Here is a 15,793-nt window from a genome sequence, read left to right as displayed (position 1 = left end):
TCAGATATGAACCAGTCGAGAGATCACACTGGAACAGAACTATCGTCATTAACATGATGTGCCTTTTGTAAAAATCACAATAACAGCTCATTGTGTCTGTTCACTCTTCTCCAAATGTGTGCAATATTGAACTTTCCTGTCTGTCAGTGGTGTTAGGTGGCTTATTTAATGTTTGTACAGTACCAGGAAATCCTGGATGAAAGATTCCAAAGAGTATGTTTTAGTGGGGATGTTAAATGCTGTATATCAGTTTGACTTTTAGTATTTTTTTAAGACTGATAGCACTGTCGGGTTTAACCAAGCATGCTGCAGGTTTGCCCTCTAAGGCATTGATCCTCATTGGAGACTCTAGGGGTACATCTACTCTGCAACCCCCTATACCCCCACCCCATGGCAGCACATCTGATCAACTGACTTGGGCTTGCAGGGCTGGCCTGATGGGGCTAAATATAGCATTGTAGATTTTTCCCTCCCTTAGGCTCTGACCCCTCCCACCTCCATGAGTGAGTGTTCTTAGCCCCTTAGTGTGGTCCCCACGTGCCTGAGTCAGTTGACCTGGGCTCTGAGACTCGCTGCTGCGGGTGTTTTCCCTGCCCCTCTCAACCCCCCATGTAAACGTGCCCTAGGAGTTACGGTAATAAAAACGTTCAGTAGTAATAGTTTCTCCATCTAGCTATAATACTAAATCTTATTGTTCCTATCATGGGAATTTCCAACACTGTCTAATTGCAAAACAGGTTTCTCTGATGTGGACAAAGGCTTAGCACAGTTCTTTGGTTAAATTAAAAGTAACTCTTTCTACTTGATGGGTATAAAGTAGCTGGTGTCTTGTTTCTAGCCATCTAGGAAATGGGCACTGTGTACTGATGTATGCGACGTAGGACCGTTACAGTTTTTTAGAACCCTGCTTCTGTGTTTGATGTCTTGTCAGATCTGCTTGGATTAAAGCCCGCTCCTAATAATGGAACCCATGGAAGTTTAAATCACTTGCTGAGGAACAATGCATTTAAACCGACCATGCCAGATGAAGTCGCAAGGCCGCTCTATCCTGTCACTGCATTTTCTGCATCTGAATTTGATTTGGGCTGTACATGTGATGACAAGGTAGACTAATGGATTTATTCAAACTGGTGTCATTAAGGATAACTGTCTTGTACTCCAGGTTAGGGGGATATTGCATGTTCTCACTTTAAGAGAAGGAGGCTCTAACGTTTAAGTATCCGTTTGATCCTTCATGCCGTTAAGAGTCTGTCATACCCTTTGGAATATTTAGTGTAATGTGTCCTTCACAATAAGGGTGTTACAGTGCCAGTATTACTTTGCTAAATAAATAGTAAACATGAGATGTCAGAGAATGCTCTTATGGTTCAGCTGCTAATCTTTTTTACTCTTTTTTATAAAGAACAAGTTGGATGAACTCAATAAGCGCTTTCATGTCAAAGGAACAGAAGGTAAGGACATGGTGGTTAATAAACATTTATTTTCTTCATTTTCAGTGGTGGTTTACTACATTTAAAATCAACCAACATTCAAACTAATGGGAATTTATAAAATACAGTGAACTCATACACTTGTACTGTCTCTGTGTAGATTTTAGAAGCGTAGTCTGGCAGTTACTAAATCAGACCTAAAGTTCATTAGCCCAGCATCCTGTTTCTGACAGTGGTCAGAAGAAGATGCAAGAAACTGCATGTTAAACAGATGTAGGATAATTGTATCCTAATCCTTAATAGAGATGGGCTCAAAATGGTTGAAGCATATTGTTTTGTATTCCTTGCCAAATGTTTTAGCATTAACTAGAATAGCTCTGAATATTCTTATCAATATAAATGTCCAATTTCCTTCTAGAATCTTGCTAAAATTCCATTAGCCGTGTGTGTTAGCTTGAACTGGACCAAGTTTTGTAAACTTTTCCCTGCTGCTTTAGCAAATCTTGTGGTTTTTTGCAATTGGATCCTGAGCTACCTCCAGTCAGGCATTTGCAGTCAATTTTATTTTTTTTGGTATAGCTTTCATAAATCTTTCCCTTTCCTTAATTCTAGTAATACAAACAATTGTGCAGGTCATTCTTTACATGTAAAATTATTCCCTGCTTCTGCAAGTTTAATTGCTTTTCTATAGGTTATCATCATAAAGCATAAGGCACCAGATGAAATTTAGGTATGGCATTTTTAACTACCTGTAATTCTGCTGTTATGCCTGTCACTAAACCAATGTCCACATCAAAAATAGAATTAAATTTTTCTTTTCACTATGGAATCTAACAGTGGTGCATGGGAGGCATGCTACTACAACTTGTCTTAAACCAGTTTCTGCTAATTAGTGAAGGAATATTTCATTCTGTACCAAGGAATGGTAACAGCAAACAAGTACCACTGTACTTGCAGGCATCCTGAAACCTTGATCTTGCTTTGGTCATAACTTTTTTCCAACATTTTATCAGTTTTTTCTTAGTATACTATGAATACATTTGTTCTTGTACATGTCTTCAGAAATTGGCTACTGTAGCACCTATGTCAATTTCAATCATCATATTTAAGTTGTCTATATTTGTTAATCCAACATGGAACACTTGAATCACACTTATTCTGAACTAGAGCTGGCCAAAATGAAGGATTTCTGGTTTGCGGGACATGTTGACCTTTCTTAATTTGGTTTTATTCTAAATCCGAATAAAACCAAGATTTTTGTAATTTTCTCTCAAACTGCAAATCTGTCTCCCTTCTCTGAAACACTGAGGCAGGCTGTTTCCAAAAAGGAATAGGCCCCCTGGACTCATAGCTCCTGGCTGAAATTGACATTTTTGTCAAGTTTCACCATTGCTATCTGGAGGAGGCATGGTTCTGTATGCAGGTGAGCCCAGCATCTTGGGGGCTACTTGCATGTGAGCAAACCAGAATGGAGCTGCAGGTCTGGTAGTTCCTCTGCTGAGCCACCCACCCCAAGGCTAGGGTCACAAGATGTCCTGATTTTTATAGGGACAGTCCTGATATTTGGTGCTTTTTTTTTTTCCCTTTTTTTTTTTTTTTTTTTTTTTTAATATGGGCTCCGATTATCTCCCCACCCCCTGTCCCGATTTTTCACACTTGCTATCTGGTCACCTTCCCCTATGGCTATTTGGAATCTGAGTAGTTCCACTGCCATTCTGTGTTTGGGGGATGGATGGGATGGGAAGAATTTCTCTCCTTTTTAACCTTTTAAGTCTAAACTACAGTATTTCTGTAGCAGTCATCTCAGTTATTTAGACTAGGTGCTACACAGGGGATTTGCCTTTTAAATGGGCATGTATTGGACATATTGATTCTGGTTGGGTTTTTTCTTCTTTGATATTCCATATAATTTAATGTAACTTCCTCCAATTTCTAGAGAAACACCTCCTGTATGGACGCCCTGCGGTGCTTTATCGTACCAAGTACAATATTTTACACCACCAAGACTTTGAAAGTGGTTACAGTGAAACATTTCTGATGCCTCTCTGGACATCATACACTATTTCAAAACAGGTCAGATTTATCTTTGCTTTCGAAAAATGACATACAAGATCACTGCTACCTGTATTTCTGGAGTCTTAAAATTTCCTTTCCTTTAGGGAATTTCCTGCTTGGAATAATGTAGATTTCCATTATAAAGAGCACTTCCACTCTCCATGAAAAGTGGAATTTTAAGGACCATATGCTGCTGCTGTGGTGGTGGTGGTTGTTTTTTAAACACTTAACCCAGGATTTGTTTTTCTGCAACAGAATGTCTAGTTTAATCAGCTAGTTTATCAAGTTGTTTCCAGTGGTAATTCCTACTTCTAAATTGCTGAAGTAGACTCTCTGTCTCAAGGAACACGTTTTTACTATAAAGGTTGATGGATATATTTTATATTATAGAGGATCCTTCATCTTACCTGTTGATTTATTTGAAATCATTATGCTTCACATAACATTCTTTAGTGATGTTAGGCCTAAACAAGTCACACTCTCTTGTTCTTGACTTCTTTTCCTGGAATGATATTTACAGTTGATTCCATGTATGCCTTTCAATGCAGGCAGAGGTATCTGGTGTCCCTGAGCATCTGTCTAACTGTGTGAGGCCTGATCTGCGCATTTCTCCAGGAAACAGTCAGAGCTGTTCAGCCTACAGAGCAGATAAACAAATGACTTACGGATTCCTTTTTCCTCCTCGTAAGTTTAAATAGGATGTCTGTAGAATATAAAGGAGATATTCTATATGCAGTGACTTTTGGTTCCCTAGAGATTTTTGAGCTTCCTCTCATCTGTTAGGGAAATTTTTTACTAGGAAAAAGAAGGCACAAGGTCTGTAAGGGTTGAGGGTTTTTAAGTGTCCAGAAGAGAGATTTGATAGCCTCAGTATTACTGTTGTTTTTTTTTCTTGTGGAGAGACCGCAGTAAACCAATAGAACTGTTATCAGCTAAATGTAACTCTGTTTTAATTGTACATGATTTTGACTACTGTATGTATTTCAGGTGTGTGTCTCTGCTTCTGAAAAGTTCAGTAACTCAAATATACATTCATCTAGTCAGTCAATCTGTTTTATTATCAAAAAGAATGATTTGATCAGTGCAGAAGTACTTACATGGAAAGATGTCTGGAAATGGAGGAGGACTTTTTTGTCCAGCAGTCAAAGACAAAACAAGACCTCAGTGGTTGAAAGTTAAATTTGAAACTTGACAAATTCAAAACTGGAAATAAAATATAAATATTTAACAATTAGCGTAATTAACCATTAGAATAACTTACCAATATGGCAGATATTTCTATCTCTCGCAATACTCAAGTCAAGTCTGGATGTCTTTCTTTTATGTGAGTTACAGCATTTCTTAGAAACTGAGCTTGATGTAGAAATTACAGGCTGGAATTCCATAAGCTAACCTTATGCTTAACCCGGGCCATAGATCAGTGATCCTTCTGAACTTAAAATCCATGGATATGAAATAAGATGATCACAAAAGAGACATTTTGTGCCATAAAATACTGGTTGAATAGTTTGATATCTGGTATTTATGTATGCAATAATGATGAAGGGAGAGAGCCTCAGCTGGCAAAATTTGGCATTACTCCTCTTTAAGTCAATGTACATCAGCTGAGCATCTGGCCAGGAGTCTTCAATTCAAAATCCTAGAGAAATACAGCTACTGTCTGAATGTATTTGTCATAAGTTTTAATAAAGTATTAGTACATGTCACAACCAAAATTGTTTAGTCTGAAAACTTAATGTGAATGGATTTCTGTCTGTGTGTAAAGGGAGAGCAAGAATTTTTCATGCATGTTGTACAAATTATTATCTTAGGCTCTATTGGTTGACTTGCTTACCACTTCTTCAGTCTTTGGGGAATGGCTGGATATGCCAGTCAGAATGAATGTCAGAGCAGATGGTTGCAGACTTGGGGAATGACTTCTTCTCCTCTGACTTATTAAAGGAAGGGTTGAAATGGTTTTTAAAAGGCGTATGTATGTTACAGAACTAAAGGCAGTAGAGAGATGAATCACTTCTTGATTTTTTTTCTGAACAGACTCTATTCTGCCTTGGAAGTGTGAGACTTTTAAAAAAAATTTCAAAACAATACACACAACTATCACACCTCCTGGAAATGTACAAAAATAGAAACAAATTTAGCTGGTGGAAGATTGAAACAAGGACAAAACCTCTCTGTTCTCATTCCATCTGTCATGTAAAGTAACAAGAAATTGTGTTTTAGTTTAATCCAGAGTTTCATTTAGAAGATAATCTTTCTTTTGATTACTGCTTGCAATTGTTTAATTTATTTTTCTTGAGTCTCTGAGATTTCTACTAGGAACTTTCATGTTAACACATCTTGTTCTATGACTTTCAGAACTAAGTTCTTCTGCAGAAGCTAAATATGATGCCTTTCTAATAACAAATATCATTCCAATGTATCCTGCCTTCAAAAGTAAGTATGATACTCTTGTGGGTTACATCTGATTCCATGCACCCCACTTAGCTAACTGGTATAGATATCTTTCAAAAATCATGCGGCTGCTGAACAATGGAATGAACTGATTTAGAGGTTTATTGGATAACTTTCAGCTGGCCTCTCTGAATACATATATAGGAATACAGGTGGACCAAATGGATTTATCACAGATGAAGCTAAATGCATCTAAACAAAAAGTGAACTGACTTAAATCTAACTGAAACCCATTAACATTTTTTTCCTTTGTGTGCTACTTTGCTTCCTAGTTTTGGTGGGCGGTAGCAAACTATCGAGCTATTCTGGTGGCATTTCTGGCTTGACTGGAAGCAGAAAGCCTTGGAAGAGGCTCAACAAGTAGCTCTTGTGAGATTTTCAACCCAAATTCTAGACCAGAGAGGTTTGGCTAAACCTCAAAACTCTGGGATGCTTTTCAAACCAAAGGAGGGTGTTAGCAAGCCTGTGGATAGAAACAAGTGGTGATATACGTAAGGAGCTTGAGCAAAGAGGGCAGAATGACAGTTACCTGATCAGACAGTGAAAAATCATTACTGATTACCCACTCTGAAGTCATGGTTTATAAAAATGCTGTTTCCAGGAACATAATCATAGGACCAAACAACCATAAATTGCTAATATTGTGGTGTCATTCTTTTTTTTATTATGACTTGTTGTTGGGGACTCCAACATCTCACAGAGTTCACCAGTGGAGGGGTTGATGGTAGTCATGATTTCTGTAGTACTTGAAGTATGCATGTGCTGTACAGAGGATGTTAAAATGTATAATAGAAGAAAATGGAGGATGTCTGAGTGAGCAGGACATCAGTTAAAAACATTACAATGCGCTTTAGTTACATATGCTTGTGGTTAGTTCTTTTCTTTTACTTTTTAAATAGATTTGGGAGTTCTGTGTGTGTCCCATCTTTTATAAATGAAGATGATTATAGGTTGAGGGAGGAAAAGTATTGATAGATTGTCATAATGGACAATCTATCTACATCCTTCAGAAGACACTGCCCTTCTGTCAGATGTTACAATATAACTAAGTCATTGCAGAGTCCACCTAGTTCCAGAAATTAGATTAATATCTGAGGGAACCTCACGGAAAGGAATGTGCCTTTCATGCTCTTTTAGATTTGACCTTCCTTAGAGATTAGAGGTTTTGCTATTCAATTAATCAAAGTAGTACTGAGACTTTGTGCTTACAAAGAGCCAAGGACATTAAAAGTGTGTGTGAGAATATTCCTTTTTACTGCTAGAGAAGGAACAGCAAGCTTTCTGTATAAGGTCTATTGCAATGCCAGCCTTTGAATGGTACTGTGCATTTCCTTCATCCCTCATTAGAAAATGAATTAATAAAGCACAAAGAAATCTAGCAGGCTTCATCTAGAGCGGTGATACTCAGACATAGTGGTTCACGAGCCAAATTAGTGATCAACATTACCCAGAAAAGCCACAGTATTATTATTTTATCAACTACAATTGGTTCACAACATAGTGAAAGCATCCTGATTGGTGAATAACTTATACTGGTTAATAGTTAAATCACACAGTGTCGTCATATCATGAGCTGCAGGGGACACGTTACAGAGCCACTTGCAACTCACAATCCTTAGTCTGAGTATCCCTGATCTAGAAAAACGGAGGCTATGTCTATACTGGCAATTGAACAACAAAACTTTTGTCTTTCAGAGGTGTGAATTGTCCCTCCTCCCATCCTCAAAGACAAAAGTTTTGCTGCAACAAGTGCCACTGAATAGCGCGTTGTCAGCAGGAGTGCTCTCCTGCCAACAAAGCAAAAGCTGCTTGTTGGAGGTGGAAGATTTGTCAGTAGGAGAGCTGACACACAGCACTACACGGCATGACTTTTAGTGGCATGGCTGTGGTGACGCAGCCATGTTGCTAAAAGCTGTGTAGTGTAGATAAAGCCTCAGTAAAAGCTGTGTAGTGTAGATAAAGCCTCAGTGAAGCTACAATAAATCTGTAGTAAGACTTGATACTGTCTTGCATGAGTTTCTCATAAACAAACAAGGGAATTCCAACCTAGATGGAGCTACTATAAGGTGAGTGCATAACTGTTTGGAAAAGTGTTCCCAGAGAGTAGTTATTGGTGGTTCACAGTCAAGCTGGAAGGGGAACATATCAATTGGGGTCCTGCAGGGATCAGTTCTGGGTCTGGTTCTGTTCAATATCTTTATAAATGATTTTAGATAATGACATAGGGAATACACTTAAAAAGTCTGTGGACGATACTAAACTGGGAGGATTTGCAAGTGCTTGGGAGGAGGATAGGATTAAAATTCAAAATGATCTGCACAAACTGGAGAAATGGTGTGAAGTAAATAGGATGAAAGTCAATAGGGACAAATGCAAACGTCTCTACAGAGGAAGGAAAAATCAGTTGCATGCATACGAAATAGGAAATGACTGCCTAGGAAGGAGTACTGCAGAAAGGGATCTGGGGGTCATAGTGGATCACGAGCTAAATGTGTTAATAGTGTAACACCACTACAAAAATAGCAAACATCATTCTGGGATCTATTAGGAGGAATGTTGTAAGTAAGACACAGAAGTTATTCTTCCGCTCTACTCCACGTTCATTAGGCCTCAGCTGAAGTATTGTGTCCAGTTCTGGGCATTTCAGGAAAGATGTGGACAAATTGGAGAAAGTCCAGAGAAGAGGGGAAAAAAATTATTAAAGGTCTAGAAAACATGACCTATGAGGGAAGATTGAAAAAAATGAGTTTGTTTAGTTTGGAGAAGAGAAGATTGAGTGGAGACAACAGTTTTCAACTACGTAAAATGTTGTCAAAAGGAGAAGGGGGAAAAATTGTTCTCCTTAATTTCTGAGGATAGAACAAGAAGCAGTGGCTTAAATTGCAGGAAGGGTGGTCAAAGTCCACATTTCTTGGTCAAGGTATAGTCAAGGTCCAGACTTCGGAGAAAATAATAATAAACTAACAATAATGATAAGAAGTATATAGATTTCGAGGTCCATTCAAAAGCATCTGGTGGTTTTGAATTTGGCTCTGGTCCACCTATTGACTACCCTTGGTCTAAATACTACTTTGTTCTGCCATGTGTGCAGGGGACTGGACTATATGACCTCTCAAGGTCTCTTCCAGTCCTATGATTCTGATTCTACAATAACGCCTCTCATAGCTGCATGCGTAATATGAATGAGAACGGTTTGGATTTTTATCCTTGCACATAAAGCATATCCAGAAACTCCTATCTAAGCATTGTTTTGCTCACTAAAGGTAATCTTGTGTCTTCGCACAGAGGTATGGAATTATTTTCAAAGGGTTTTGGTGAAGAGGTATGCAACTGAACGAAATGGAGTAAATGTCATAAGTGGACCAATCTTCGATTATGACTATGATGGTTTACATGACACACCAGAAAAGATAAAACAGTAAGAGTTTATATTTAAATGTATTAACTGTTCTTAACGACTGTCTAAAAATATAGTATTTCCCAATTAGTTAGTATTTGGGCTTGAGGTACAAGGTGCTAACTTGTGAAGCCAAGAATCAAGTTCTTTGAAGTCAATAAAACTGCTGGTTAGTTTATGGTCTGGTAAGCATAAGTTTCTTGTTAAAGGAAGGATTCTCAGGGTTAAATGTCCTTATTGACGGGGGAGGGATAAAAAAGCAATTCGCTCCGTTCCAGATAACAACAATGGAACTACTGATCACCAGAGAATTCCCTACCTTGACCTTGTAGGGTTGATTTTCTGACCTGGAGTGTTCATTCATCCTTCCTATGATGGCAACTTTGATGGGAACCTCACTAACTACAGTATTTTACAATACTTTTACTTTGTAAGTGTGGAGCACGTTCTGCTTACATAGCATGCAATGCAGTGCTAAGGACAATAAGGCTATTGAGTTAAATACTCAAGTTTTTTGTTAATTCACATTGAACAATGCTTTCCTACCAATAATCTTGAAATCCCTGATCAGAAGGTATATTCTAGAATCTTTACATCTGCTTACGATATCTGTGGTGCTCTCTAACTCTACAGTAACTGCTCGGTTCATTTTATGATGGGGACTATAGCAGGAGATACTGTCGACTTCTAGAGCCACAGTCTGAGCTGCACTCACCATAGTTCAGGGAGAAGGAGAGAGAGAGTGAAGTGGGCTGTTTTGTCATCTTTTATAGACCCTAGATTTTGGGACCTTTTGTGGACCACTGCAGTTCCCACTGTAAATTAGAGGAAGCTAAAGACTTGGATATTTTTTCTAAGAGGGATAGTCTAGTTCAGTCAGATACCATTGGAATTCATATGGGAATTAATGAGTGAAATTTTATGGTCTGTTATGAAGAAGCAGGGATAGAGTAAGGCATAGCCATTATAGGTCCATGTCTAAAGCCCCAGCTCCTGGGCTCGTGTTATTACATTAAAATCTCAGCATTCATAAAGTTTGTAGAGACCTCAAGGTTGCAAAGAAAATCTTGTAAATGTGTAGCCTGTTTGCTTGCCTGAGTCTGCAGATAGCCAGAAACAATAGCTCTGAAATTTGAATGGCAGAGGTCAAACCTCTCTGCGGGCCCTGTCACCACCACCACAACAGAGTGGTCTGTATGGACCCCTTTTGGCAATAAAATCTATGAATAACTTATCAATGGCTGACAACTTCAGTGAGGCCATTCCAGGAATAATCAGAATGCAGAGGCATTCTAGCCACACCCGTCATTCCAGAGCCTGAGAAGAGAAGGGGAAATGGACGCAGAGCTGCTATGCTGACTTGAAGATTTCCTATGTGCTGAAGGAATTCTCCTGGCTGAAGCAAGAATCCAGACTCTGGACCCCAATGTTGAGGAATTGTTCTCTTTGCTTGGGTCCTGGTCTGTAATGAAGTCCTGTAAATAGGATTATTGGGCAACAAGTAGGAATTAATTTTAGAATGTTTCAACTGTATTTAATTATGCAGAACTTGGAGCCTCCTGGTGATCTCTATACTTACATTTACCTGCATTCTAACTGAAGAGAACACCTGTCTGTGAAGGTGGAAATGAGTGCTCTGACAGCACTACATACAAATAGCAGAGTCCTGTGGCACCTTGTAGACTAACACACGTATTGGAGCACGAGCTTTCGTGGGTGAATACCCACTTCATCGGATGCATGTAGTGGAAATTTCCAGAGGCAGGTATAAATTTGCAAGTATCTGTTAGTCTATAAGGTGCCACAGGACTCTCTGCTGCTTTCACAGATCCAGACTAACACAGCTACTCCTCTGATACATGCAAATAGCACTGCACAAGAAATCTCTTATCTAAGAGTCCATCTAACAGATTTTGCTAAATGTTTGTTTGTGTTTTCCTCCTAGGTATGTGGAGGGCAGTTCAGTTCCAGTTCCAACTCATTACTACAGTATCATAACTAGCTGTTTAGATTTCACTCAGCCCGCTGATAAATGCGATGGGCCACTATCTGTTCTTTCATACATACTTCCCCACCGGCCTGACAATGATGAGAGCTGCAATGTAAGTTCAAATAGGCCCTGCTATCTTAGTTTCCATAACTAGTATGTACAGACCTAGCCATGGGTAAAATCCCATTTAGTGACCTTTTAAAATATGATTATTGAACACTTATGATAACTTAAACCAAAATGTCTTGCCTGTAGTCAGACAAGGAATTGGTGGCAGAGCTGGAACAGAACTCAGGACTCGTGCCTCTAGTCCAAGGTCCCTATTCTAATCACTGGGCTATTGCCCCCCGCCCCCCATGACATAGCAAAAGAAGGTGTGGAACTATTACTGCTCACTATCATAAGGAAAAAAAACATACCCTAAAATATGTTTTGTGTTAAACATGAAAATGCTTACATGGAGTATAGAGATGCAATGATTTGGCAGCAGAGTAAATAACTTATAGGGTTATAACACATGGCAGAACTCCTAATGAAGTCACCTTGGAGCTGCGCAGCAGGAAAAGTTCAATGTACAGGACAGAATGTGTTACATGGTAGCAGACAATTAGATATTTCAGTGGGGGAGGGGGTGTCCATTGCGAGATGCAGCTAGACTTAAATCTTCACATCTTTATAGTGAAATGGGACTACTACTACTACTGTATTTGTACATGGTTCTGTTGTCTGAAGGTACTATGACCCCAACTGTCATTCAATCCAAATGGGTGAGATTTTGAAATAAAATGGCAGAAATATTGAGTGAGCAACAGATTTCCCAATAGCATCATCATCTGCGCCCACCAGGAGATCTACAACTATGCTTGTAAGACTTCTGACCTATTGGGCCATTCCCAGGTAACTTCAACTCTTAGATGTTTTAGCCACATTTGAATCCAAATCCTAAAATTGAGACCTGACCCCAAACTATACCTCCATGTGTTGTTTATTTATCATTTAATTGACTTTGAATGGAAGAGCATGTGAAGTTCATGTGTCTGATGGAGATAGGAAAGGTACAAGACCCTTTCAAAGATCGGACAGATTCTGCACTAAAACTAAATCCAGTTGTTTTCATTTCAGAGCTCAGAGGAAGAATCCAAATGGGTTGAAGATCTCCTGAAGATGCACACCGCACGAGTGCGTGACATTGAACAAATTACTAGCTTGGACTTCTTCCGAAAGACCAGCCGAAGCTACACAGAAATTCTCTCCCTAAAGACATACTTGCATACGTTTGAAAGTGAAATTTAACTTTCTAATTTTACTTAGTGCATCCTTCTGTCAACTGGTGTATATTTTTATATTGTTTTTATATTTATTAATTTGAAACCAGGACATTAAAAATTAGTGTTTTAATCCTGTATCAAATCTTAAATATTAAGCCCTTGTGTCAGTTGTTTTGTTTCTCTAATGTTTAATGTAGGTATGGGTTTTTAATGTGCTTGTAATACTGCAGCTTGCATCCTTAGTCACAGTTTTTAAGTGGTGCTGCAGAATCGATACTTGCATTGAGGAAATATTAATTTTCCAGTGCTCCTTTGCCACGTTTGTAGTCCTGTACTGTATATCAAAATACTGAACATGTAAAATTACATTAATTTACTGTTAACTATGTGACAAATATTTAAACCCTTTAGACAAAAAATCTTAAACTTAATAAACCACACATTCAGTTTTTAATGTCTTACTTTGCTTTCCTTTCAGAGGATATTTGAGTCACTGGAAGCTGAATGCTTCAGGCTTTCTTACAAAGCTTGAGACAATTTGTCAGGCTTGCAAGTGTGGTTCTGTTGTCTGAAGGTACTATGGCCCCTTTCTGATTCTAAGTGCGTAGGACATAATATGTAGTAGGCCAGGCGGTCAATACTGGCCAGTTTCAGTGGAGGGTAGGCAAGGAGCCCAAGTGGTATCATCAGTCCTCTTCCCCGAAACACACAAGATCACCATATACATGCTGCAATTTTGGTGCTCTCTGGCCATGCCTCTTTTAACACAGGCAGAGGGAGGATGAAAAAAGGAGCCACTCTTGATAACATCACTTTCCCCCCCCCCATCCCCCCCCTGCAACCAATATGTTTTAAAGGTGTCTCCATAAGCATTTATTCCTATGGAAACCTGCTTTGTCCACCCCACCCCTCCCCCCAACCAGGTGCTGAAGGTTGATGAGACAGGCAGGAGTCCAATGGAAGTTCCAATGCCAAAGAAAACCAGCAATTATCATGGAGGACGACCCCTAGCTCTTCATGCAGATGACCCAAGATCTGCAGAGTTTTCCCATATATTTTGAGGAGGATGTTTTGGGGTCACTCTTCCTGCTCTCACTATGCAAGGAAGGTAAGCACCACAACTTTGTGCGCACACAACTGCATGGTACCTTGAACTCTGTACACTTATACTACGGTTCGGTTCTGCTTTAAAAAATGGGCTTTGTCAAGATGGCAGCTTGGGTCCTTTATTTATCATGTGTCTCTGACTTCCAGATCCAATTTGTTTACTTTGCAAGTAGATTTGTTCTAACTGACAAGTACCCCAAACTCTCCCAGGGCTTAGTCAAGCTGGATTCTTTCCTTCTCGTAAATCATCACCAGTAACTGCCCAATTTAGCCTGTAAAATCTGTTGGCAACAGTGCCTTCATAACACCTGTGTAAACCCACATACAGTTAATGGTGTTGCCTAGGTGTCTCTGGGAGCACAATTCTAAAATGATGGTATTGACTCTGTAATACACCCAGGTATAAGCAAGGGCTTAATATGATTGTCAGAGCTTCTGTTGTTGGTCTGGAACATGAGACATAAAGTATCCAGATTAAGCTACAAACCTGGGCTTAGCTTGTATGGATGGCAATTGGTGCTCAAGTCAAATACAGAGGGGTGGCTTGAGCAAAGCTGAACTGGAGATTAATGGTAAACAACGCAGACTGAACCCCATGCTGCCATTCTTAGAAAGCTGTTCTTCAGGGTAGAGTGGGATTTCAATCTCTGTGGAGGCTTGCCGTATTTCTCTTACACAAATGCATGGCTAAGCGTGTTGGGGAAAGAGGGAGCATGTTTTGGACTGACGATGGATAGATGGCTTTGGGTGAGGGGTATGCATATACAGATTAGTGCAAATCTACTGATAAGAGCCAGTTTTCAGAGTTTTTTTTTTTGGGGGGGGGGTCAGGTTTTTATGACCTCATGGTAGCAATCTGCACCTTGGGAGGCAAGTGTGGGGATAAACTGAAACCATTGTTTTTCAAACAACCTATGGTTAATATTTCCATTGATCTTTTCTGAAGATAATACTTGCAGTACTTTTCAATAATCCAAGAGTCAGGCCTCTGTCTTCTAATACAGATGCCAAAGTCAGCTTAATTTATCAATTAACATAACATTAGCATTTTAATAGGGAAGACTTTCAGATGAAGTACTAATAATTGTAATGAAATAAGTGCACATTGCTTTGTTTGAGAAACATTCTATTCTTGCAACATAAAAGTTGTCTCTTGTGGTTGTCTGGTAGCATTGGAAGTATTTTATTTTTCTGTAGGCTGCAGGCAGGGCTTTATGCCACCACCAACTTTAATTTCTTGCATGTCCTACAAAGGACATGCAAGATTGAAAACAGTTTCAAGTTAAGATGTCCCTGAAACTGATGATGATGATTATATAATTTGAATGCCTATAAAGTGAATCTAAGACCACCAGTACTGTGAGTTTGATCTTCAGGTTGATTTTTTAATGATGTAATCCCTTTACATTTTCTCCAAATGAAAAATACACTGAGATATAACCATGGAGTACTAGATCTCTAAAAACACTCTGCTTTAGGCACCAGTTGAAGAAATGACTGCCTGGGTCCCTGCTCTTGTATTTTAATTTCATTGAACAATGGTGGCTTAAAGATCTCTGTGTAGAGAAATGTGAAATTTAACTCCTCATTTCACATTGTCAAAATATGCAGTGCTTTAGCTTCCATTGTGTTGGCAGCAGGAAAGGATATTCGCACCTTGCCCTAAACTGTTTTATAGCTGTTAAATGTTAACTGGAGTCCATCACCGAGGTGGCTGCATTTGAGTAATGGGTGTGGTGACTTCTGAGTATAAAATACTTCTTTTGTGACGAAAGGTGCTATGTGAATGTAAGGGCTTGGCTACACTGGAGAGTTGCAGCGCTGGTGGTGGGTTTACAGAGCTGCAACTTACTCACCATCTACACTTGCAAGGCACATACAGTACTGCATCTCCCTGGCTGCAGCGCTGGCTGTACTCCTGCTCTGCCTGGGGTATAACAATTGCAGCGCTGGTGATGCAGCGCTGCTCCGCCAGTATGGCCACCAAAAGCGCTGTAATTGGCCTCCAGAGGTATTTGGAGGTATCCCAGAATGCCTGTTCAGCCACTCTGCTCATCAGTTCGCACTCTACTGCCCTGGCCTCAGGTGACCTGCC

The 15,793-nt window shown here is 39.4% G+C and overlaps 1 protein-coding gene across 3 annotated transcripts in view; it reads left to right on the top strand.

Moving 5' to 3' along the window:
• Nucleotides 1–13,045, top strand: part of ENPP2 (ectonucleotide pyrophosphatase/phosphodiesterase 2) — a 113,768-nt gene extending 100,723 nt beyond the window's left edge. For all 3 annotated transcript variants that reach the window (XM_050940758.1, XM_050940759.1, XM_050940757.1), the window contains exons 18-25: nt 932–1,104; nt 1,403–1,451; nt 3,367–3,503; nt 4,034–4,169; nt 5,841–5,918; nt 9,222–9,354; nt 11,279–11,435; nt 12,446–13,045. In XM_050940758.1, coding sequence (XP_050796715.1) covers nt 932–1,104; nt 1,403–1,451; nt 3,367–3,503; nt 4,034–4,169; nt 5,841–5,918; nt 9,222–9,354; nt 11,279–11,435; nt 12,446–12,616 — 1,034 coding nt within the window. In that variant the 3' untranslated portion in view covers nt 12,617–13,045. The remainder of the gene's footprint in view (nt 1–931; nt 1,105–1,402; nt 1,452–3,366; nt 3,504–4,033; nt 4,170–5,840; nt 5,919–9,221; nt 9,355–11,278; nt 11,436–12,445) is intronic.
• The last annotated feature ends 2,748 nt before the right edge of the window (nt 13,046–15,793 follow it).

Source organism: Gopherus flavomarginatus, chromosome 2, assembly GCF_025201925.1.
Source record: "Gopherus flavomarginatus isolate rGopFla2 chromosome 2, rGopFla2.mat.asm, whole genome shotgun sequence".
Classification (NCBI taxonomy): Eukaryota; Metazoa; Chordata; order Testudines; family Testudinidae; genus Gopherus; species Gopherus flavomarginatus.
The sequence above is the reverse complement of the archived record's forward strand: the minus strand, read 5'-3'. Positions and strand labels throughout refer to the sequence as shown.